This window comes from Mytilus trossulus, chromosome 7 (assembly GCF_036588685.1).
Source record: "Mytilus trossulus isolate FHL-02 chromosome 7, PNRI_Mtr1.1.1.hap1, whole genome shotgun sequence".
Classification (NCBI taxonomy): Eukaryota; Metazoa; Mollusca; class Bivalvia; order Mytilida; family Mytilidae; genus Mytilus; species Mytilus trossulus.
Window position 1 is genome coordinate 32,023,437 of NC_086379.1, and position 27,858 is coordinate 32,051,294.

The 27,858-nt window shown below is 30.3% G+C and overlaps 1 protein-coding gene across 17 annotated transcripts in view; it reads right to left on the minus strand.

Moving 5' to 3' along the window:
- The window catches only part of LOC134724947 (pro-neuregulin-2, membrane-bound isoform-like), a 71,383-nt gene that overhangs the window by 4,546 nt on the left and 38,979 nt on the right, over window positions 1-27,858 (minus strand). For 11 of the 17 annotated variants that reach the window (XM_063588353.1, XM_063588343.1, XM_063588349.1 and 8 more), the window contains 5 exons: window positions 10,109-10,203; window positions 5,842-6,025; window positions 4,645-4,706; window positions 2,450-2,552; window positions 1,587-1,677 (listed from right to left, as the gene is read on the minus strand). In XM_063588353.1, the coding sequence (XP_063444423.1) occupies window positions 1,587-1,677; window positions 2,450-2,552; window positions 4,645-4,706; window positions 5,842-6,025; window positions 10,109-10,166 (498 nt within the window). In that variant the 5' untranslated portion in view covers window positions 10,167-10,203. Of the gene's footprint in view, window positions 1-1,586; window positions 1,678-2,449; window positions 2,553-4,644; window positions 4,707-5,841; window positions 6,026-7,701; window positions 7,868-10,108; window positions 10,204-19,533; window positions 19,558-20,363; window positions 20,389-20,935; window positions 20,966-21,923; window positions 22,060-23,089; window positions 23,115-27,858 lie in introns of those variants that run through there. The other 6 variants (XM_063588355.1, XM_063588354.1, XM_063588357.1 and 3 more) reach the window with 6 other exon arrangements.

The window sequence follows — 27,858 nt, forward strand, 5'->3', positions numbered from 1 at the left end:
AACCCAACAATGGATTGTTAGATTCGTCTGAAAATTTCAGGGCTGATAGATCATGACCTATTGAACCTTTTTAACCATGACAAATTTGCTTTTAATGCTTTCGTTTTTGAGATATAAGCCAAAAACTGCATTTGACCCCTATGTTCTATTTTTAGCCGTAGCGGCCATTTTTGTTGATGGATCAAAACTTCGGATACAATTTAGAAAGTAGATACCCCAACGAACATTCATTTAAAGTTTGAGAGTATTTGGCCCAGTTGTTTCAGAGGAGAAGATTTTTTAATTTAAGCAAGTTTGATGAACAAATAGAGCAAATTTGTCTTTAAAGGGCAATAACTCCTTAAGCGGTCAATTGACAACATTGGTCATGTTAAATTTTTTGTAGATCTTACTTTGCTGAACATTTTTGCTGTTTACAGTTTATCTTTATCTTCAATAATATTCAAGATAATAAACCAAAACTGCAAAATTTCCTTAAAATTACCAATTAAGTTTTTGGATTGTTAGATTCATCTGAAAATTTCAGGGCTGATAGATCTTGACCTAATGAATATTTTTACCCCATGTCAGATTTGCTCTAAATGCTTTCGTTTTTGAGATATAAGCCAAAAACTGCATTTGACCCCTATGTTCTATTTTTAGCCATGGCGACCATGTTTGTTGATGGATCAAAACTTCTGATACAATTTATAAACTAGATACCCTAAGGAACATTCAGTTAAAGTTTGGAAGTATTTGGTCTAGTAGTTTCAGAGGAGAAGATTCTTGAAATAGTTTACGACGACGACAGACGACGACGACGGACGACGACGGACGCCAAGTGATGGCATAAGCTCACATGGCTATGCCAGGTGAGCTAACAATACAAGGTTGGATTTTTTTTTATTGAGAGCTCAGTTAGGCAAAAAAAAAAATAGAAAATTAAAGTCATATACCTAACCAACGAGAAATATTTCAATGCATTTTAGAAGGGGCCTTCATAAACTGATTTTCTTATTTAAAATAGATGCTTTTATATTTCAAACTGCATTTAACACAAATTTTTGCCAAATGACCATATATATCTTATGGGAATGTAATACAATGTAAACATTTCTAAAACAGGACCGGCTATCAATATTTTCCTAGTCTTTTATTCTTCAAGTAATAAAATATGGGACTTCACTGGTACCCTATGGAAATTATAGCTCTAATTATCTAAAAAAAACTTTTCTTTTTTTTAATTTTGTTTCATATGTGTTCCACTTTTTTTATTTATTTTTGTGTCTCTGGATCATTTTGAAGATTTTTCATGGTAAATAGACAATTAAGAGTCCAAATATTTTGCCAAGTCCTTAATACTGTTTCATTTGGATAGCATAAATCTGTAGGTAATCCTTTATTCACATTAGAGTTCTTTTTCTTATTTAAAACAAATGACAAGTATCTATATCATCACCAGAAAAATGAGGCTGAAGTTTAGAAATTTATCTTATATAATTACATAATTGAGTAGACTCAAACATTAGGCAAGTTGAATTATCAGTATATAAAGACCAAGATCAGTGGTTTTACTCTTAAATTGTACATGTACATTAACAACAAACCTTGTAATTGCCATTATTGAGATCACCATTATTATATTGTATCCTTTGTTCTTCTTTGTTTTGTTTTTCTCTATCTTTTCTTCTTTTGTATCTGAAAAACAGAATGATTTTTTATGAAATATTCATATTATCTACATGTAATTCTTACAATATGCAATAAATACCAGTTTTTCATTATTCAACAGAAAAAGGAGTACTGGTTACAGATATTTCAATTTAGCATTAAAGTTTTTTAGCTATATCTTCTTTGAGCTAAAATGCAATCATTTGATTTTAAAATATCAAGCAATTGCTTTTCTACTTTCTATTTGCCCTGAACAGTGTTAAAGCTCCAATTCCATCTTATTCCAGCTTTAGCTGTTTCAAAGCATGTAAAAGATTTTTATTTCCTTCTCAGAATAAAATTGAGAATGGAAATGGGAAATCAGAAACATTGACAACTCCTTTGACCAAAAATATATTGGTTCATGGTGTTGAAATAGATGTCCTTCAAGTTTTTGGAAAATAAATGCCATTAAAATACCCTAAATCAGTCAAAATAGAGATTTTCATGCTCAAAATTTCACAATTGTCATATCACTCTGTATTCATTACTTATACCATGCAGTTTTGCTTCTATAAATATTTCTTGCATTTTTTACCATGTTTTATTTTTATAATTCTTAAAAGATAATTAAATAAAGAGCTCCCTCCTGAAGCAACTCCTCTTTAGTTTTGTGCTTGTAGAGTTCCCTTTAGTGGCTACCAGATGGTATGCAGGGTTGTCAGATAAAAAAATATCAAGTTGTTTTTAGATTGAAGTCTTAACAAATAAACTTCAGTTTCTTTTTTTTCTCTCATATAGGTACATTCTCAGCACTTACCTTCTGTGCCAGATGAGTATAAATATTAATACTGTTAAAAATAAGATGAGAGCAGTTAATCCTGCAGCTAAGCCTGCTTTTGTCACCTTCTCTTCATTTTCTCCTACAATATTAAAAAAAACCAATTTATTGATAAAATACAATATTGTATTAAATAATTTTCAAAATTAATTCAAAATTGTTTGTAATAACTAGAAGTGCAGCTGATGTCTGACCATTTTTAAAAGTGAAAATGACCTGTACATCTTTTTAATTTATTCATATTATGCATCAAGACTAATTTCATAGCAACAATTTATCTGTTTATTGCATCTGAAAATAAACAGCTGTGCCATGAGTGCATGATAAGCCCGTCGTCTTGTGTGAAAGTTTTATGCAAAAATCATAAATAGTTTCTGAGAAAGTTTAAAGCAATAACCATATATTGTTTTTGAGATACGGAGGGACATATGAAACCCCCCTCCCCCCCCCATCTTTTTTTTTCTTAAAAAAAACTAAATATCACTAAAATAAAATTTTGAATCAAAACAAAAAAGTATAGATCTTTAGATTAATATAACAAAGAAGAGTGTAAAGTTTAAAGCAATGATCATAAATTGTTTTTGAGATACGGATTGAAATGTAAAAAAAAACCTCCCCCTTTTAAAAAAAGTACTAAATAACTGAAAAATAACATTTTGAATCATCCCCAAAAAGAATACAGATCTTTAGATTAATATAACAAAGATGTGTGTAAATTTTTAACCAATAATCTAATCATAAATTGTTTTTGAGATATGGCGCGACTTGTAAAAAAAACCTCCCCCTTTTTTACAAAATACTCAATAACTCAGAAATGAAATTTTGAATCATCACAGAAAAGTATACAGATCTTAATATTTATATAACTAAGAAGTGTGTAAAGTTTTAAGCAATAATCATAAATCGTTTTTGAAATACGGTGCGACATGTGAAAAAAACACCCCCTTGTTTTAGTTACAAAGTGCCGTAACTCAAAAAGTTTTAATTTAATTTTCACCAAAAAGTAAACAGATCATTTGAACATCATAAGAAAAAACTATGATATTAGTTTCATGAAATTTGGATAAGTCGTTCTCAAGTTACGGTGCGACATGTTTACAACGGACAGACAGACGGATAGATGGACGGACAGACAGAGGGATGGATAGACGGACACACGGACATTTGTATAACATAATTTTGAGAGATGTATAAAAAGTGGGTGGTTAATAAACATTTCTATGCGGGATGGGCTTTGCCCATTGTTGAAGGCTGTACAGTGACATATAGTTGTTAATTTCTGCATCATTTTGGTCTCTTGTTGACAGTTGTCTCATTGGCAATCATACCACATCTTCTTTTTTATATTTCTGTTTCTCTGTATACTTCATTCATTAAAATTGAAGCGAGGTAAGTATGTATGTTTACTAAAAACAAGTTTCAGAAAATAATCTTCCTTCATGCTGTCTGATATGATTTACTATGTTTTGAAGCTCATCACATGTTTCTTTAAAATTCACCTGACCATAACTGAAAGTTACATGATGTATGATTAAAAACAACCTATTTTACAATTAGTTGCATGTTTGCTATTACTTTTTTTTTTATAAATGTTCAATTAATTGAGCGTGTCTGACAAGCATACTAAAGTACATTATTACATGTGTGGTCCCCACCCAGGTTTTTTACTTTAATTGATTCATCAATTTTATAGTTTTTCAGATAAATTGGTCAAGACAATACCTGACACATAATGATGTATTTAGTAACTGATGTTAACTATACAAAATCAATAATCAAGTATGACTGTGTTAATTGTCAGGTCATTTTTTAGTCAAAATCAAATTATTTAATCAAATCAATAAATAAATTGGCCCAAATCATCAAAATAAATTTTGGGGGGACGATTATCAATTGAAACTGTTAAATTGTGTTTTCATTCTTCCAATGACCACTCAATCATATCATTTTTGACAAACAGTTGAGATAGGTCCCTTCAGGATCTAACTTTTTTTTTTGGAAAATCCTGAACCAACCTACACGTTTTATTTACATGAATTTGTAATGTGAAGTAAGTTTGTTTCATTTTTAGCTTTTCAAATCATATAAAGTTAACATATGTTTTAAAGTGGCCATAGAAAAAAAAATGATTATTATCATATCCTTTGTCAACAACTTAAATAGTTTATACTTACTACCAAATATAATGGTAGGGTCTATCATCTGACAACGGTCACCCACATATTTCTTTGGACACCTGAAAGTCATACAACAAACTGAATAAGAGACCAAACATCTTCAGAAAATAAACATTTTTTTTTATGTAGTAAAATGTTTACTGACATGTTCTGCTAATGGTAGTCACTTACTTAGAGATACATGCTTCCCATTCAGGATTAAAGAGTAATGTCTGACCCTTTAGATGAAGCAATTATAATTCTGTTCTGCTTTGTTATTTCTTTACCTCATATCTGTTGTCAATATGCTTTTGAAATATACTTTCTTTTCTTGATAATACTTAAAATCATATTTTCATGTCCTGTTTCTTTGCATGTAATTGAACTCTTTTTAAAAGGGTTCACTATGGATATAGAAGTGTTCTATTATGTTGTAGACAGACTTTTCCTCTTCAGCAGTAAGACCATTGATACATCAGTGTTTGTTTGACCTGGCAGGATATATTAATAGTTGGTTTGAATAGGGAAGAAATTACTACACACATAACCATATGAATTAGACGCTGAGTAGTTTAAGTGACAACATAACAGCAATTAGCAACTTTTTCAGAATTATATACAATAATGCATTATGTATCAGTTTTTTTTAGTATCAATTGACTGTATCTCAAACAAGTGAAACTGCGAGCAACTGCTCACTGATGATACCCCCGCCGCAAGTGGATAATATAAATAGTGTAAAAATATGCAAGTGTTCGGTAAACAGGAAGTTGTCGAGTGATGAATCTGAAAACGCATCACACAGTATAGCTGACTTATATAAATCCTGAAACCAAATTTCAGAAATCCTTGTATTGTAGTTCCTGAGAAAAATGTGACGAAAAATTTCAACTTGGCTATCATGTGTAATATCATACAAGTGTTCGGTAAACAGGAAGTTGTCAAGTGATCAATCTGAAAACTCATCACACGGTATAGCTGACTTAGATAAGCCCTGAAACCAAATTTCAGAAATCCTTGTATTGTAGTTCCTGAGAAAAATGCGACAAAAAATATTCATGGGACAGACAGACTGACAGACAGAGGTAAAACAGTATACCCCCCTTTTTTTAAAGCGGGGGTATAATAACCAGTTGGTACTGCATGTATGTGTCTTGTTCTCAGAAAAATTGTATTCCACATACCGGGTAATGAAACTCTTTAAAAACTACTTACGCACACTGTATTGTCCTATACTCTACATATGTGGCAAAGCATGATCCACCGTTTAGACAGGCTGTCTGATAAGTTTCATTCTCTGTACATGATAATCTGTGATTCTCTGGTATTGTAGAATTTTCACTTGGTCCAGGAGTAGTTACTGGTGGTGATGGTTGAGAAGGAGTTCTACCACAGCCCTCTGAAAAACACTCAAAAATACTATTATAACATTCCACTTGAAACGATCAACCATAAATTAAAACATTTGTGTAATAAATAGATCATGTCGCTACCAAACACTTATTAGGAATGTATTGTTAAATGTTATAGGGAGTACTTATAAGGATTTCATTTGGATTGGACAAATTACAAATTGGCTACTGTGGATTTCTTTTATTTTCATGGATACAAATTTTTTCATGAAACAAGGAAATTACATTTGTAATTTAATTTTGGGGTTTTACCAGCTGGTATATAATCCTTTAGAAAATGTGTACTTTGTAGAACATTTAAAATATCCATGAAAATTAGTATCAATTAAAAAATTAAATCACAGTATATCATGTTTTGTTATGAGCAAGGAAACTTGTAGTTGTTAATGTGTGTGTCATTTTGGTCTTTTGTGGATAGTTGTCTCTCATTGGCAATCATACCACATCTTCTTTTTTATATTGTATTTTCTTTATAAATGGTGTCATCATATGCAGCCAGAAATTGGGCCACTGACTCAGACGTTCTTATAAATATTATTATTTTCTGTGACTGTATCTTGCATTAATTTGTAGGATCCTTTACTATAGAAAATTGAGCTGATCTGTAACAATATTAACATCTCCATGCCTTATATATCATGTACTGTAGTACGACACTTGATTAAAACTGACGAGGAAAGGTAACACAAGGCCACCGAAAGCTTTATTTTGAAGCCCAGGTGGTAGTGTGGTCTATCAGGACGGCTACAATGCAGGCGATTTGGTGTCACTATATCTCAGTAGCATGGGTTCGAATCCCGGCAAGGGAAGAACAAAAAATTTGCGAAAAATTTACAGATCTAACATTATTGGGTTGATGTTTAGACAGGTTGTATATACATATATATATATATAAACAAGTCTAAATTGTAAACTACGTTCAAACCTATGATTGCTTTGGATAAAAAGCGCAATTGTTATACGTGTGCATGTAAAACAAATTTCATTGTAGAAGGGTCTAAATACAGCACAAACAACATTTTCCAAAAGACTAAAACAGTGAAAAAAATATATTTAAACAAAACACATTTGACTAACGGGTCGAACAACTGATGTCCTTTAACCCTGCTTTTTGGCGATTGCAAAATAAAATTGATCACAAGATGTAACAAAATGGATCTTAATATAAATTTAATACTAAACAGAAAACAATTAACTTTTGGCCATTATGTTATGCCACAAACATAAGGTGTCAACGGGTTTTTTTTAACACCAGATCCAGATTTTGACAATAAATGTCTCTTCAGTGATGTTAGGGATTGAAACGGTATTTGAAAGGCCATATAAAATGTACCCTCATTTTTAGATTGACTCTTGAATTTCAAGAGTCAATATAGGATGAACGGATCATATAAACCGGAGGGAAATATGATACAAGCCCAAACGAAAAAGTATAAACGAGTCTAATTGAAAACTATGTTCAAACCTATGATTGCGTTGGATAAAAACCGCAATTTTCATACGTGTGCATGTAAAACAAATTTCGTTGTAGAAGGGTCTAAATACAGCACAAATAACATTTTCCAAAAGACCAAAAAAGTGAAAAAATATATTTAAACAAATACATATACATGTATATACATATGTAAACATACCAAAGTATATATCACATTAAATGTCTTACCTATAAAGGGGTTACAGTTAATACCAATACCTCTTCCAGCACAAAACAAAACTTTCTCAAAAAATATTAGTATCCAAAAGCTTATATTATCATCAAAAATCTTCATTTTTTTTAGTTTCAAAAATATTTTCCAAAAATCAAAACTACCATAGTATATATAGCAAAGTATTGCATACATCTAACTGACTTAATTCTCTATAGTCATGATCATAAATGGGCCATGGAAAAAGTCATCTGAATGAATGAGCAAATATTCTTATGAATCAGCAATCAATATTTTGAAACTGATCAAAACATCAAAATCATTTTCACGTCAATTTGACTGAATGAAATCGAATTAACACCTAATGTCAAGTATTTACTCTAACAATTCAATAATGAAAAAGAGCTTAGGTAATCAATTGTAAAAATCTTGTAAATAACTTTTAGAATATCTTTACTAATAAAACAAATAATGTTTTAAAATTTTTATACATTTTTGTGGTTTAAAAAAGGTTTAGAATGTAGATTGTCGTGGAATTTCTAAACTTGTTGATAAAAAGGCCCATAATGATTTCATTGAGTATTTATGTATCTAGTTTGTGATAGGAAGAAGAATATGTTGAGTTAATGTGGTTTTCACAGACTATGGTACAAGATAAAAATATTGAAGTTTTGCTAAAAAACATTCTTGATGACACTTATGGTTGGCAACAGGTAATAATCAAGTTTCCTTATGGGTTGAAATGATAATTTTATATAAAAAAAAATCCCCCCCTTTTTTTTTTATATTAATATTGTATTTACATTGTGACATAGATCAAATTTGGTTTTTTTCATATGTTTACTTGTTTTTGTTAATATGTTTTTTATTATTGAGATAAGCCATTTCAATTGATATTTTATAGTATGTTTCTCTGTTGTGATGTTATACTATTATTTCATGTTAGTGTGACGGGGTGTAATGGTCATATGTGACTAGCATCATCAAAGTACTTTACAGTATCAACCCTTAAACTCTATCTGTTTTCAATGGATGATTTTGTTGTTTCCCCTTTCATTCTGATCGAACAACTTGCAGAATTGACTTCCCTACTGAATGTATTTTTCATTTGTTCTGATACTGTATATGCATGTTAACTTGTCACTGGACATTAAGCATAAAAACTAAAAACACAAAAATACTGAACTCTGAGGAAAAAAGGAAAGTCCCAAATCAAATGGCAAAATCAATAGTTCAAACACATCAAACGAATGGATAAGAACTGTCATATTCCTGACTTGGTACAGGCATTTTCTTATTTCTTTGCCCATCAAATTACTGTGTAGCTAATTTCAAAGAAAACTTCTATCTTACTTTACAACTTGTACATTCAGATTTTAGGAGGATTGTTTTGAAGACAATTTACAACAAGGTGACTTTCAGTTTAAAGTTTAATGATTAATTTCCGAAAGTGCTTAATACTTTATTATCCTGGGAATATGAACGTTACTGCCCTTTTCCCAGATAAGTTTTCACCTATATTATACCTTTTTAAGACACCCATCTAATGATAAGACAGCCTAAATTTTGAAACTTTGATTGTATGTTGCATAACTTGGCGATTTAAAGCAAAGAAGGATGGAGGAAGTATTAATAATGTTGCCCATACATAATTTTTTATTTTTATTTTACTTTTATAAAAATCGAAAAGATGACTGTTTTTCATAATGTGCAGAAAAGTGCAAATGATCAACTACTAACATATTATGTGCTAATTGGTAAAATCTGTAAATAAATATTTTTTTTGCAGGATGATAAATTCTGTTTATAAAGTAATCAGTTTCATATCATTTTTTAAATCTATATTTAGAAACTATATATGTATTTAAGCTTCATTTATTTTGCATTTGAGAGCAAAGTGTCTCATTGGCAATCATACCATATCTTCTTATCTTCATATAGAAAAGTTGAACATCAATGCAAGAATAATTCTTCAAAATAAAGAAAAAGTGCAAGGTAAGTTTTACAATTCTGTCAATTTCTTTACAAAAAAATTGAAGACAATTTAACTTAAATGTAAACTTAAATTCTCATCTAGATTTGTCTTGATTTTATAAATGGTTATTAAACAAGATGGAGGTGTTATAACATGCAGCAACAAAATGATTACAGATGGATGGGTAAAAATCAGGACAGGGTTGCATTCAATATCATAGCAGCTTCAAAGGGCTACATAGATTTTTGACTACTGAACATGTAGCTATAGCCGAGCTGCTAAATAGGTCTAGATAGCAGCTAGGCTAGCTTCAAGTTCAGTAGTCAAAATCTTTGTAGCGCTAAATAATAATGTAGCTGCTACGATATTGAAATCAACCCTTGAAAAAAACATTTAACCATAACTTTGTTGCATAGGGTGTAATTATATATTTGTCATATTATAATTACCTGTGAATATTAAAACATAGAATCCCAGTATTATAACCAAAGGTAAATTCTTAATCATTCTTCAACTCATGTGTCTAGTTTGGGTTTCAGCCTTTCTGAAAGAAAAACAATACATATTAACACTATATTCCGTATACAATTGACAAATACTTAAATCCATAAATTCTTAATAGATTTAAGACCTAGACTGTTTTTCCCCAAAATGGACATGAAAAAATTTGAAAAAAAAATGCTTTCATTAATACTTTTTGCTTGTTCATGGTCAATCATCTACTAGATTGCTCCTAGCTAGAATCACAGAATTTAATATTGTTTTTTAATTTTAAATTATTACAAGTTTGTTATCAATGCAATAATGCAATCAGGTGAATACTGCAATAAGAATAAGAACTCCTACTCTGAATTTGATATATAAAATTGAGAGAATGGAAATCGGGAATATGTTAAAGAGACAACAACCTGACCTTATGACAGAAAACAACCAATATATATGTCGTGTACAAGTTGCGATTTTGTACAGGTTATAACGTGTACAAAAATATTGTACATGTTATAACTTGTATGAATGATGCAAAAATACAAGTTATAACATGTACAAAAGTACCTCATACATGTTATAACCTGTACAAAATATTGCTTAAAAATGGTTTTATCCTGTACAAAATCGAAAAATAAGGATATTTTTCTTTTATCGCAACAGATGATATTGACCTCAATAACATTTTCATAACTTTTTTATTATTCCTTCATGTTAGTGTGTTTTGTCCTTTTTTGATACAGTTATTAATGTCCAGGGGTCGGTATTTCGAAGCATTCATAAGACCTGTCCTACGATATTATCTTAGGACATGTCTTATGATCCTATTATGACTATCTATGGACATATCTTTATTTGATGAATTATAATTGTGAGTGTCCACTTTGAAGGCAATAGTAAAATACTTTCATTCTAGTTGACACTAAAAGACATAAAAGGATATTGGGAATTGAAATCGGGTATGTGTCTACCGACAACAACCCGCTAATGGAGCAGACAACATACAAAGGCTACAAATAAATGCTTTCAAAGTAGAGGATATATATTTAAAACATCAAAATGACATTCGCCTCATGCAATGATCTTATAGTTTATAAACAAAAAGTGACTTATAAATTTACATAAGTCATGCTGAAGGCCAATAATGTGGAAGAGTAGATCCAAAGATATTGACAATAAAGTGTGGTCCAATGAAACCTATTTCAACTTTTTTTTGCTTTTACAGAGTAAGCATATAAGACATTGTTTTAGTCTTTGCATGTTATAAAAACGAGAGGGAGGAGTATTTCCCAAAATTATTAAAAATCGTTCTTAAATATTTTGGAAGAATTTAGAAACTAGTATATATCTAATGTAATTGAGGAATGCAAGCTTTTGGTAAATAGTTTCACACTTATTTAAACCATGATGGATATAGGAAGATGTGGTGTGAGTGCCAATGAGACAACTCTCCATCCAAATAACAATTTAAAAAGTAAACCATTATAGGTTAAAGTACGGCCTTCAACACAGAGCCTTGGCTCACACGAACAACAAGCTATAAAGGGCCCCAAAATTACTAGTGTAAAACCATTCAAACGGGAAAACCAACGGTCTAGTAATGGACTGCATAAAACATACAATTACATGAAAACACATTTTACCAACATTATTCCTGAAACATATATTTCTGAAACTTTGTGATCATTGTCCTTTACAGAAAAAGACACGTTCTGGCCTATTTATCGTTGTTCTTTATGCATTGGTGAATTTAAATGTATATTTTACTTCTTTAAGATTTATTTTAAATTTTGTACAAGTTAAAACCATTTTTAAGCAATATTTTGTACAGGTTATAACATGTATGAGGTACTTTTGTACATGTTATAACTTGTATTTTTGCATCATACAAGTTATAACATGTACAATATTTTTGTACATGTTATAACCTGTACAAAATCGCAACTTGTACACGACATATATATGCTGATTTTGCTGAAAACAAGATAATTGATCTCACAGTTATGTCTATAACTTAAAAAAAATTGCAATAATAATGCACTGAATTTACAGTATTTAAGAGGTTTGCATGCAGCATGCTTGCCACAATTTAACTTAAGAAAAGCCTCCTATAAGTATCCAGTTTGGTTTGAGAATGGTTCAAGCTGTTTTCTTAACTTGTTCATGTTCTAAACAAAAACTGAAAACAAAGGCTGCTGAGGCTCAAGAGGCAAACAAATAATTACTGTGACTTGACTGTTAGTGTTCCTCTCCACCTATTACAACTTATTCAAAGTTCTCACCAAATTGCTCTGATCAGATTGTAATAGTTGGAGAGCAACACGTACAGTCAAGTCACTGTAATATCTAATGATAACTATGATTGTCAAAGGTATTATGTGATTTTGGGGAAGTGAATATGATGATTATCCCATACAAAGAACATAAGAATTCAAAACACTTTTCCTTGGCTTATCAAGAAATGTATACTTTCTTATTTTCTGATTTGCTTCAAAATTTCCACTTCTGCTGCCTGAGTAACAGCAAGTATAGTCAATGACAAGTTATCTGGAATCTAGCTATGTATAAATGACTAACATCCCATCAGTCTTCAATCACTCCTATTTTCAATCCTATCTTTTCAACATTAATCGATCTAGTAAAAAATCACTTACACCAGCAGTTTTGGAGTTCAATATTTACTGAGATTTATCCATCCGACTGCAGCCTTATCTGATATTGGAAAATTTAGACTTGTACTGAATCAACTTTTCTGTACAAATGGACATGAGAAAGATAATGAGAAACAGGAATATACTAACAGTGTGAAGAAAATTTTCTCAGAGAAATTTTACTTCAAATATATACCAGTATACAGGCCAACTATAGAAACACAAGAATGTATAATTTCACATTTCCAGATTAGAACTATTCTCTGGAAAACAACTACAATTAATCACAACATAAATTCTTAGGGTCAATGCTTGCATTGTTATAAAATTTTACTGCTGAATTTATTCATCAACATGACTCAATTTCTAGTTAACAAAATGATAAGTAAACTTGTACTTGTGCCCCTAAGATGGATGTTTGCAGTTTAATATAAAAAAGAAGATGTGGTATGATTGCCAATGAGAGAACTATCCAAAAAAGACCAAAATGACACAGACATTAACAACTATAAGTCACCGTACAGCCTTCAACAATGAGCAAAGCCCATACCGCATAGTCAGCTATAAAAGGCCCCGATAAGACAATGTAAAACAATTCAAACGAGAAAACTAAAGGCCATATTTATGTAAAAAAATAAATGAAAAACAAATATGTAACACATAAACAAACTACAACAACTGAATTTACAGGCTCATGTTTAAAATATAAAGAAAGGAGTACTGTGGTATTGATTGCCAATAAAAACAACTATCCACCAGAAACCAACTGACTTGAATGTGTGCAACTCTAGGTTGCCTTCAAGAATGAGCAAAAGCCAATTCAAATGAGAAAACTTGAGGCTTGATTTATGTACAAAAACTACCAACAAAAATACAAATATGATCTGTATAACAAACAACAATCACTGAATTACAAGCTCCTGACTAGGGACAGGCATATCCATATTATAGCAATCTTAAACATGTTTGTGGCAGCCCAACCTACATCTAACCTGGAACAGTGGGCCAACAGCACAACACAAGAAAAAACTATGAAAATCAGTTGAAAAAGGCTTGACACATCAGATTGATAAAAAGCCAAACAAACTACTAACAAATACACTATGAAAGACACAAAGTACTGGTAGCATATAAATTGTGCATGCAGTTAGATCCAAGCTAAAACAACTAATAAAAAAATAATTTACCAAAGACACATTCTAGGGAGTAACTGTAAAGGAGTCATAGTCTTCTCTGTAGTAAACTGATAAGGGTTGGTTGCTTTCTTTTTAATTAACATTTAACCCTACAAATCACATATATATTCATATTTTTTAATTATTAAAAATAAAACCATAAATATTGTGAATGTCCCTATCCCATATTATCTTTGTCCATCTCTGACTGAGAGAAATGAGTACAGGTTGAGTGAAAGGTTTTATCTTTATTTGCCAAAAAAAACTGTTATCTTTTATACTATAATCAAGATGAAATCTGTACATATTGGGCATAGCTTATAAAGACTTATATGCTAGCCCCCTGTACATTGTTATAGTCTGTATGGTTGACTTGTAGATGATTTGGGGTTATTTTGGGTTTTAGGTCGCTAACTTATTCACATTTATATAGCCCACATCATTTTTAATTTGTTACTTGAAAATAAAGCTTTAATAAGGTGGAATACCATTAATAAACCTAGGTACAGTCATCAGATCACAAGAATTCAATATTCCTAATACTCAATGCTCATAAAACCTTTCATCAGGAATTTCAATAAATTAACAGAGTTACCTATGAGAAATCAATGCTATAAAACCTGTTGGTAATCTTTTTTATTTGACATGAAATCTACAGTGCTAAATTTATACTATTGTGGTTACATGCAATTCAAAATCAAACATTCCAACCACCCACACTTATACACAAGTTTTATGAATGAAAATTGTAGTAAGGCCAATATGCTTTAATTCTTAGATTATCAGCCTATATTTCCTTTTATCCAGATTTGTAGCGTATATTCAGAACAGAAAGCTTCATTATTTGGAATCTAGATTAAAAAGTTACTAATTTAACAGCTTTTTTTTTCTTCCACTAGTCTACCCTTTCCCCCATGGATTTATTTTTTTACAAACTTGATTTGCATAGGAATTTTTCAAAAAAAATCATCAGATTTAAGGTATTAATGCATTGCGAAAACTAATATTTCATCAGTGAAATTCCAGTCAGATCATGAATATCCTTTTTATATTAGATACAAATTCTATTAAGTCTGACAAAGTTTTTCCGTAGGTAAGAGATTTCAACTGAGGCACTACACAGGCGTCATTCATCATTATGGAGTAAAGGTGTGGCGTCAAAAGGCATCATAATGGTGAAAAAGGTTAAGACAGGAAGAAATCTAATTGAGCTGACCTCCAAGTATAAATGTTGAGACAAAAAGCAATGACAAAGCAAATTTCTGTTTATATAAAATAATATTAATTGATAATTTCACTTCTCAGATAACGAGTTATTTCCCATTTCATTACAGGAAAACCTTAACAACCCCAATTTCTCCCTATTGTCTGATTAATTTAAACAAATAATATAATTGTGGCCTAATTGTTGATAATATTATGCAATCTGAGAACTGATCTGTAAACTTTATGTTATTTGTTCCATTACGAGCTTCCTTCCCCTTCCAGCAATAAATCTATATATTATATTGTATTAACCTTTACAGACTGTGGAATTAGCATAGTACATTACAGGTACATAGAACGGTCCTGAGGTAATATAGGTGCAGTCAATATCAATGAAGATAGGATGGGCATGGAAATCAATGCTAATTCATATTCATCAAAGCTGTTCCGAGTACAATATATTTATAAATGCACCTTACATGAGAAAAGCCTGTGTAAATTTTTCACTGACTGCATGATCAAAACCTGAATTTTAGCAAAGTACTGATTTTGCTTAATTTACATATCACTGTATATTCCTGTCTTTGAAACAATTAACTTTAGGGTCCCTTGAGTTTCTTGGGTACATGACCTAAGGTAAAATCCTCCTTACAGAACTTTCTGTTTTCTTTTTATCAGGTACGTATGAAATGTGCCATCAAAATAAAAATAAATGCCCAATGAAAAAATATTCCAAAACTATTTACAGGTTAAAGATTATAAACTTGTTCATGAGCAGTCCCTTCAAAGGTACCCTTTGGTTATTCAAAATTCTTAAAATGCCCTTCTTTTCAATTGTCAGAACTTTTGTGTTTTTGTCTTTCTTCCTTGTCATGAAAATGTCTTTAGCATAAGAAACCAACAATTAATTGATAAATTCATTTTTCATATAACTAGAGTTATCTCCCATTTCATTACAGGAAAAGTTCATTAATAAATATTCAGCTATGTTTTACAATATCTTTGTTGCAAATGTCAATTAGTCTAGACATATCACTGTCTTGAAAAAAAACACAATCACTGCTTAAACTAAATATTGATGTATGAAAGCAAAAGATTAGCATGCATCAATTAAATGAATAAAATAAAAATCAAATATGGTTCCTTCTGCAAGAAAACCATCAAATACATGCAGCTAAATTAGACATTTTCAATTTGAATGCTGTTTTTTTTAACCGACTATATTATAAATTTACAAAATCAATGTCTTCATAATCCAAGCTGAAATAATATCTGCCATTAAGTATTCCTCCTAATGTGAATATGATGTGCCTTTCAAAGAGACAGGTTCGACTATCTAATGTGGTTAACATGTATATGCTCGAATTAGTTAGATAAAAAACTCTAATAGATTTCTCTTATTTCATTTTCCACTAAAACAAGACAATAAACTGTTTTCTAATATCTTGAAATGGTGTAACTGAAATGGATTGGATTAATGAACCCAACTAAATCATCGATAAAATGTAAATATTTTTAAACTTTGTTGTTTGTGTGAGTAAAAGTTTTGTGGTAAAATAGATTTTGTGAAGATACATTTTTGTGGTGAGAAATAAATATTTTTTAATGATTAATTTTTAGTTTTAAATTTCAAATTAAATATTCATTTATAAACAGACAAAAATTAAAACTTCAACAAATAGCAGGTTATTATTTAAACTTGGAATTATTTTTAATTATGGAATTTGCATAATTTCTTGTACTTTAAGTTAAGTTTTTAATAAATGCCATGCTTCTTCTGTATCATAATGTTTTGAGCGGTGCATAATACTTTCCATTCAATGTATTTTGTATAGATAGTGTAAATGAACAGCACAGTACTTCCTATTGAAAATCTGCTACTTTCTTTGTAATTGAAAGTGTTGTGCCCAGCACTGAACATTAAAATACAGAATAAACATGGAATTTATAAAAAAAAATTCAAGCACAATAAACTATGCAAAGTCCATAAAATTGAAAAATACATGAGGTGATATATATGATGATAGACTTGTTTTGCATAAAGTCCAGTGATTAATATTTCATGCATATCCAGGACAAGGACTTACATGAAAACAGGATAAAAAAATGCTAGAAAATAACAAGCAATCAAGGAAATAGCCCTTATTTTCTTCAGGTACAAAAGTGATGTGCATGACACAAATCAGGCAAGGTTTTTTCATAAGGGTCAAAGATCAAAGATGAGGGCAGAGTGACAAGACCTTTGTATAAGAGACACCTAACCCTCAAGATGCAATTGCATACCAAAGTTTTACAGTTCAAAAGTTATGAACCTGACATGAATACTTTGATAACGGTCAAATGTCAAGGTCAAGGTCAAGGTCAAAATTAACTGATATGGAATATAACAGCTCCCCATGTAAGTCTATGATGCATTTGCATACTCAATTTAATCAACCTAAGTTCCATGGCACAAAAATTATGTGCCAGACATGAATCCTAATAGACAGACAGACAAGATGATTCCTATATTTATATACCCTTCCAATTTAGTTTGCAAGGGGCACAGCAATGATAAAAAGGAACACTTCATCAGAAATAAATCAAGTTATTTTGGTGAAATCAGGCTATACAGTATTTGACAAGAGTGTTGAAAATGCATCCAAGGCACAGACTTAAATGAAGCGGTAGATGTTAAGAGTCAATGATATCCGGTATGTTTTGAACAAGCTTTCTTAGGACCATGGAATGAGTAATGCATCAAGTTTTGGGGTAAATATTTTGCCGTTTCCAAATATTGAGCACTTATTTAACCAATAATCAGTCATTTTAATTTTTTGTATATACCTGCAGAAACTAATTACCCTAAACCCCCTGAGTATAAAACAAAAGATTGATGTGCATTTCGTATTCATTCTGACTAATAAACACATTATTTTTTTTTCAATTATTGTTATTTTCAAATTATAAAGAAAACAGTGTTTTCATCAATAATATCATATCTTCAATAAAAGACTGCAAATCCCATATGATTTAATAATATTTCCTTTTTATAGGAGATTGAATATGAAATTAGTTAGAAGATACTTTCCATATGGCATCTTCTTAAGTTGGAGTAGGTTAGATATTTTATGGATTGTAGAAAATGTGACATTTTAAGGATATTTTTATACATGAATAATAGATAGTATAAACATTGTACTGGGTTCCTTACCCATTCATCTTCTGGAATATTGAAAATTACCTTCTTCATTTCAACTTTTCAAATATTCAACTTTGGATCATAATAATTAAGACAAAATCAGGTTTCCTTGACCATACAATCTCTTAATACAAGCTGAAATCTCTCTTTGCAGGGGAAAACCTCTTTTTTTTTTAAATCAGCAGATTTCAAAGAATTGAGAAAACGAGGAAACACTAAATTATACTATAGATGAAGAGCAGTAATATCTAATAAATATAGATTTGCTTGTTCTGTCAATGGACAAATGATAAAGCAGAAGTTTCAACACCTCCATGTCTAGCTGACTATTATTAATGCAATTCCCTTTCTGAACAAACATTCAGTTCTTTTTTAAATTACACCATTGAAGTAAAAATTAGCCACATCAAATGTTCCAAAATCAGATGAATATCAATGTTTTGCAACAAATTTGTGAAAAAAGTTTTGGTTGCTTTTTTGTTCTTTCTGCGAGAAATACATGTAAAAATCATCTACTCCTTTAAAAGGACAGTAAAAAGAACCCTAAATCTGGTCAGATTCCTGACCTCCATCTTTCATGTGTTTTGTTTCATACCAGATCATCATAGCATCATTTAAGACGATAATTTGTATCAGAGGACTTCTAATAATAAGTAACGTATTTCAGGTCATTCGCCGTGCAAAATGTTAAAGGAAGTCATTTAGGAAACATGGCAGAGAATAGTGGTGGTGTGTTATTATAGTTTACTTAGGTAAAAAAGAAGAGAATTGTTTGCAAATAATACTGTTTAACACAGCCGTAACCTGTTCAGGCTTTATGAGCCATTCAAACATAATTCAAAATATGTTCATCAAACTAAGATAATATAAGTTTTGATTCTTTGATGTAGCCTAAAAGGGAAGTTAAGTTTTTTCCACTTATGAAATGGATATTCATCAGTTGGGTCCAGTTTATAATATTAACTGAATAAATTTCCAATCATAGAAAAGCTACAGTATATATGCTCTATCATTTTTATACAAAAGATTAGTTTACATCATATTTCACACAAACATTTCTTGAAGTAATGTCATCCTACTTTGTATTAAGGTGAATTACACAGTCCTTGCAATATAAGGTTAATAATTGGACTTTCAAAATAATCTAATAAGAAAAAAATTAAAAGCATTCCTACCTTAAGTGAAAAAGTACATCCAGTTACACATTTATATATCAATTATACAAGTATCTCTAGTTCTTATTTGGATATATGCTAACCAAGCAAGCAGCGAGAAGATGAATTTAATTACTATGTGTCTATCACATACAATAAAGCGTAGTACTATGAATATTGCGCATCACTGGGCAGTATTATAATGCCTATTAATAATTCAAGCAAAAAGGTAAATACGGCAAATGTTTCTATGTATATTAATGCCAACTTTTATTTGTTATTTAAGGACCAAAATCAATTTATAATCCTCCGAATTGTTATAATTTTCATAGGAAAAGCTAATACAATTATTGAGTAAATATTTAATAGCATTATACCATTTTCTAGCAAACCATATGTGCAAGGCTTTTTTATTCTTTGCTTTAATATCAAGGAATCAAGTTTCAGTGTTAGGAACAATTTAGAATTCACAACTATATTCAGTCAAAGAATTTGGTTTAAACTACCTAAGCTATTATCAAAACAAAAATGTGCATAGTCCAGTGTTTTAATACCTAATTTTAAGCTACTTGAAGATCACAATTTGAATCATTACATGATGCACAGGTATTAACTTTATCAATGCTTGGTCAGGGGTGGATCCTAACATTATTAAAAGGGGGTTGGGGTTTCCCAACCAAGGATAAGGGGCGAGGTTCCAAACAAGTGTTTTACTTCAAAGGTTTTTATTTTCCAAAAAAAAGGGGGGATTAACTGATAAGTTATACTTTTTTTTCAATCAATGGTAATAGCCAAACACATTTATGTTTTGCTATAGTGTTACGGTAATATATATTGTATTTGATTTTTACCTTTACTCTTCGTTGCAGCAAACAATTCCAAGCCAGTCCAAAGGGGGAGTAACTCACATCAAAATCTGGTGTACATCAAGTAAAGACTTTAAGAAAGGACTATTCAAAAAGAGAGGTTAGAGCTGGGTAGTTAGCTAAATATTGGCTTATAGTATGCACTTTGAAAGTTCAATAATATAAATGGCAAAGTTAATATTTATTTTAATAAATTATTAAAAATCACATCAAAACAAATCACTTGTTAAAAAATTGATACTCAAACTTCTGAAAATAATTAGTAGTATAGAGTTCATTACTTCAAGAACATTAAAAGCTTCCTTGTTTGAATAATAACATCAAAATTGATTCTGAGTTAAAATTCAACTTATTACATCTTGATTTGTCTTTTAACTTATATATTTTTTTAATTTTGTTCATCTTATTTGTTATATAAATAAGTGTTCTTTTAATTTTGGTGAAATAAAAAAAATCTTACAATTTTAAAATATCTTCAAATTCTTTTTACATGCAACATCCAATATCAAATCTGTCCTAAACATATTTTTTTAAGAAGTATATTGATACACACATACCTTCAAATCATGTATGAATGAAAGTAAAACATATTTTTTGTTTATGAATACTACGTACCTTTGAGGGGATAGGAAATACTTGATGGCTTCCGTTAACTTTAAAAGTAGTGCACGCTTACACAAGTGTTTAGGTGATGGGATAGGAACTTGAAAACTTTCATCTTCTTATAAGCACAAGGGATAAGCACAAAATTCATGGAAAACCAATATAAAGAAATAATTTCTTTCTTTAACTACGGGTAAAAAATGCGAATATTTGAGTCAGCATCCTTTGTTTAGACAACTTTCATTTTTTTTATTATTTTACAGGACCAATACAAGTATCTATCTGGATTTAAAAGTCACAACTTCACACTTGAGACTTATGATATTATATTCTTAAAATGAAAAGTCAATTTACAGCAAGGTTCAATAACTCCTACTATAGACCTATAAGGAGTGGTCTGACAGTTTTAATGTAAATGAACAATGTGTAGATCTCACATAATTATGTGACATTTCTGCCACTGTTAGAACCTACTGAATTTAATATGGCGACTTTCAATATAAAAGACAAAACTTGCATAAAACCATCATGTTCTATTTCTTGCTATACCAGTTGACAGGACATGTCATCAGACACTTTTATTAAACTAGATAACCTAACGATGATTATGATTTTATTTTTTTATTCATTTCGTTTTTGAGAGTACAAATCAAAGCCTTAGTAATTGCCTGGAGTTAATTTAACATCTGAAATTGTAAAATATTGCTTAAACCTCATACCATTCCAAGTATAATAACAATGGTTCACAAAATTTCTAATTAATGAAATTTTACAACAGAAATAATGTCTTAAATTAAGTATGTTGCTATTTTTGCATTAGAATTGAGATATATCAACTTTCTTTCATTAGATCAACTATATTTCACAAGATTACCTCATTTTGTTTTCTATACTAGGTAAGCCAACAAAATAGGATTAGAAGAAATTACTGATAATAAATACCTTTTTCTTGTCTGACTTTAGCTATTTCCTGGTTGACAACCAGATCTAAGACTGGAGATAATTAATCTATACAAAGACTTTTCCCCAAAGAAAATTAGGGGTATCATTACCATAAAAGTATATTTCCTGTAATTTGTTTAGATTGTGATCTACTATGTCTCTTCTTTACAAGATAATGAATCTACCCTAAAGGTAATCCTTTTATCTTGCAATCATAATTAGGTCAAACCTAGCCTTTACTTTTTACGCTTTACATACTTATTTACCTATCAAATAATTTTTTACATGTAAAAACATAGACATTAATCTTAGACTAATTTATTCAAATGTGTTATTTAATACTTTGAAACAATCCTTGCTTACTCTCCCACTTAATTTCAGTTTTTGCATACAGATGCCTTTTTGTTATTTTAATGACTGTCATAAGGAAATTAAGACTGTCCAATGATATGGAAATTTAGACTGTCCAATGATTAGGAAATTTAGACTGTCCAATGACAAGGAAATTTAGACTGGCCAATGACAAGAAAATTTAGACTGTCCAATGACAAGAAAATTTAGACTGTCCAATGACAAGGAAATTTAGACTGTCCGATGACAAGGAAATTTAGACTGTCCAATGACAAGGAAATTTAGACTGTCCAATGATATAGATATGTAAGAGTTGATCTATCAAAAGGATATTTTGGAAGGTTCTAAATTACAGTATATATTTTTTACCGCATTGTGGATGTAGATTCCTAAATCCATCCTTAATCCAGATACTTTTTTGTCAGGGGTTCAATTTTTCCTTTGGTGAAAACACCCAAAAAATCCTATTAATTCATGCACAGCTTATAACATCCCTTACCAGGAGATGTGTTTGACACCAAATGTTTGGGAAGTCCAATATATACCATTTCTAGGAGCTTCAAAACCATAAAGGCCTGAACAGAAAAGCCTATCAGTCATCTGAGCTTGAAGGATTTGAATCCTTCATTGTAGTTTAATTGCATGATTCATATACTGATCATTTAAAATTCAAATTTTGCATGTATTATTAAAATTATGCCATTTAAAAAGCACTGGTTACAGGGCAGATGGTACAACTAGTTTCTGTTAACAAAATAGATAATTAAGGTATTTATTAAACATGGCATTATCTAAATACAAAAACAAAACTTTACCATCTCATTCTGGAAAAGAATATAGAGCTAAGTCCTTATATTGGAAACTGAACTTTTAACATCTAATAAAAGATGGTAGTATTATTTTAAAACCTTTTTCAAGCTGACTATTTTCACCACAGGAGAAGAAAGTATAAATAAATAATGTGTCCACTGAATTTGTAAAAAGATCAATTGATCTGAATTTCAATGAAAGGTCTGAATCAATGAAGTACACAGTTCATTCAATTTCTATGTCAATTTAACTTTTCTGTGGGTCAAGGACTCAAGGTAATCATCATTTTAGACATGGCTCCAGATTAACCACATAAAATGAAGTATCACTTTCCTTATTATATACTATTATAATTCAAACATAATCTGGCTGGCCAAAGTTTAAAATGTTATATAAAACACTAGATTTATTACTTAAATCACAGTGGTAAAACTCAATAAAGGTGGTTTATTTACTGTTATATCAAAATATATGTAAAACTCTCTTATGAAGCTTATCTTCTCGTTAACTAGTTAAGAGCTTGAAGTGAATGGAAATATGGGTATCTATCAATGAGATAGAAACCAAATGACAGATACACAGAGGCGGATTAAGGGGTGGGGCCCCCCCTTTTCAGGAAAAAATTTGGTTGCTCATATAGGGAATCACTGAAGTGTGACTGGAGCGGGCCCCCTCTTAGCTCAGTCAGTGGGCACCCACTTATGAAAATATCTGGATCCGCCACTGATACATGTATAATTGAAAGACAGCTATAGGGCAACATACAGTCTAAACAAAAGATGCCTATTTATGCTTCAGAGTATGGCAAGCTCTAAATCCTCAAGTAAATAAAATGAAATGCATTTATTAGAATCAGAACCAGTTTGGAAATAAACAAAAATTCTCTAAATATGAAAGTTATTTATAGTCTGATTATGATGTACACAGTAAATCATAAACAGAATATAAGGCCTATATCAAGCAAAATTATTTGTATACAGGAATATCAGATTATATTATTAGATTAATAAATAAACCTTTTTGAAGCTAATGAAGCCTTGAACATTTAAATAAAATTTAATTTATCAAAGACTCTATCTTGATGAAATACAACCTTAGGATAGACATTATCTTCAATCATTACAATCAAGATAAGACATGTGATGTTACCACTTGCTAATGATTTGTTTATCTATCATCCAGTACTGAGAGGATACAGTAAAATGTCTCCCAATTCTTCAGTTGTAGGACTGATTCTGGAATTTTTTTATTTTGTATTTATTGGTGTTTATCACCTATGATTGGAGCATTGACTTATGGTATAAAACATTGTAGACTTTATGTAACTTAGAGCCTTGACATAATGGTACGACCTCTTGTTTATCATTGAAAGCTGTATTTTAACCTTCAAATATGATAAACAAGAGATATATGACATAGACCAATGAGACAGCAACCTAACAACACACAATGAAATCTAGAGGTCAACAAATGGTCAAATGCAAAGTCATCCAAATTGCAAATAATTTTAAAGGAGTAAACTGATTCAAGAAAATTTCCCATTAACACCAAAATTCTTTAAAGGACAAAAACCAACATAAGAGATAATAGACATAGACTGACACATTAGGTTGCGGCAAGATTAAGAACTCAACCTCCACACTCGTAGTATTAATCAAAACATCTTTGATTGTATAATATTGTTGGGTTTCCTTTTCATTGAGTTTGACCTTATCATATCTTAAATCACAGTAATATCTATAGTCATGCATGTCTGAATATTGCACTTTTTCATTGATCTTTCATGTTATAAGAGAACTGATTATTTATAAAAGTTGCTAAATTTCCAGTATTAATCATTTTTTACATTTCATCATTTCTGAAAATAAATAGCATATGCTCTAAGCTTAGGCTCAATCAAACTTTGAATTCTGCAGCTACACCCTTTACCTAAAGGCTATTGAAATTTAAAAAACAAATGGTAACAAATGAGGATTCATATTTAATGCATTCTCACTTAATTGTAATATATCAAGTCAACACAATTAAGGCTTTATTTTGAGTTTCTCCCAAAGTTCAGACTGTATATAAAGACTATTCTCCTCTCTTTTACAACTTTTTCTCCATACATATCAAGTTAAGTATAAGAAGGGTAAATTTTGTTTTGTGAACCATTTCATGCTACATGCAGTTCAGACAATAATGATCTTACTGTCAAAGTATTCAAAAACTGAAGACAAGTTAACTTTAACACTTGAACTTTGATTAAAGGGTATCTTAACATTTAAGATATTGATTCATTAAATCTATTAAAATTAATCAAACATATATACATAAGATATTTAGAACCAAAATTTAAACAGTAAATCTTTAATTAGGAACACAGATTTGTCTTTCATTTGTAAATTAGACTTAACAGTTAAAATGTTTACACCCAAAATAAAAGTTGGCCAGCATTCAATTCAGTTAAATAAATGTGTTCTGAAAATGATCTACCTGTGTTGTTATTTATTTAACAGAAATTAAGCATCCCAAGATTTTGTGAAGCACTGTCGGAGTACATATTTGAAAGGTTTCAATCTTTAGCACTATGGAATTTGAATTGTCCGGTCAAGAATTTCATCAAGATGTAAAGAAATCTATCATATCATGGCTACCACTCATATAAAAAATACATATTACATGTAACTATGTAAACAATTTATGTAATAACATTTCAAAAGCTGATAAAAGCAAAGGTAAAATTTCCTCTCATTTACAACTTCATTGTAACATATTGAACATGTATATGTCATGGCTTAGTGAAAGGGTAATAATTTCCAATAACTTTTAGAAAAATGTTTGTTGAATCAATTTAGATAAAATATTACTGGTAGATGCATCTTTAAAAAAAATGCTGATGCAAACTTGGTTTTCATTCTTAACAAAGTTTGTCTGTCATTGAAGATATCATTTGTAAAGAAATGTTCAATAAAATCTAATAAGAAATCCTAATTCTTACCATTATACTGAAATCAATCTTATGTACAATGTATGTCCATGTCAATAGAAGATACTGCAGACTAATCACAAAATATCACATTTTCTTACATCGAAACTGACAACATTTCAAAAATGATATTCTATTCTGCACACTCAGTTAGAAATATCTGTCAAAACCTTCTTCTTTATACGACCAATCCAAAACCAAAAAAATGTTTTCAGAAACTGATTGCTCAAATTATTAAGTTTCTAAATTAAATTTTAAAAGGTCAGACTAGATTTCTAAAGGAGCTGTCATATTTGACTGATGTCATTGTCTCATTGAACATCAACATCCTTGATACTGTTAAATAAGTAGAGTTATCCCCCCTTAATCATTCCAAACAAGCTTGTTTTAGTTCAGGTCAGCAAATGTATCTTTAATGATATGAACATGTATACATATGGTATTCTTTTAGTATTGTTGAAATTGAAATATATACTTACAGTTTTGTTGAAATTGGAAACAGCTCAATTTTGTTATAAACAGACAACTGACTTTTTAGCAAGCAAATGATTAGTTCCAAGGTCAAACTAAACCAAGTGTGATCAGCATCAAAATTATTTTCCTGATTGAAATCATCACAGAACCTGTTATTTTATTTACTGATATTGATGAGGTGCAATTCATAGGTAACACATAGATAAACCATTGATAGCATGAAATGTCAAGTATTTCTGAATGTTTTACAATAAATAACTGATAGAAATAAAATAGAAATCAGAAGATAAATGTAACTGATACTGTGAAGCTATCATTATCTTCTTCAACCAGTAGTTTTCTTGTTCAGCTAAACTAATGTATCTGTAGAATGTAGAGCCTAGATGTAAAAATTGTATAGTTTAAAGGGAAACTTTGCAAAAAAATGACAAATTGATATAATGTTCAATGTTGAATTGGCCATTTTTTTAAAATAAGCAAAAAATCAAATTTGAAACATCCCAGTATTGCCATTTATACCATGTGAATTATAATTTCCATTTAAGTCATTTAAAATTAAACAACTTTTTTCTATGGAATAATTTTCAAATAAAAGAAACAATTTCGATTTCTGTACATGAAACAACAACTTTTTCAACCACTGAAGTCATAAAGTTCCTTAGTTCCTGTACTAATTTTGATGTGTCCCATATTATACTACCTGAACTTTTAAGTGTTTCATATATTGCAACAAAGCTGTTATTTAAGACCGTTGACAGAGAGATAATTTTAAGGAGTGAAAGATAATTTGTATCAGCTACCATAGGCCAGGCCCCCCTTTTGTCGGAAAAATTTGGTTGATTATATTGGGAATCACTGAAGCATGACTGCAGTCAGCAGCCCCCCCTTCCCCCCTCCCCCCTAACAAAAAATTCTGGATCTGCCACTGCATGGAGCCTACTTATTATCTGATAAACCTAGTTGAAATCATTTGATTAAGTTTATTCTAATTAAACTTTGGTGTTTTGCTTTAATTGCACATCTTAAACCAGAGTCTGTCATGCTGATCATCCTTTCTTGTAATAATGCTAATCATGTGCATGTATTTTAGGAAATTTTCTTTTGAAAACCCCTGCAGTTGAGAGAATTTCCAAAGACATACATAAAAGGGGGATCAAAAGATTATATATAATCTTGTCAGTACAAAATGTATATTTTTGCACTTTATATGGTTTGAAGAAGATTATTGGTTTATTGCTTCTAAATTCCTGGATTTAGACTTGGCATGTAACAAACAAATGACAATGCATCAATTCATCTTGATTCTGTTTCATCATGGAAGTGTTATGAAAT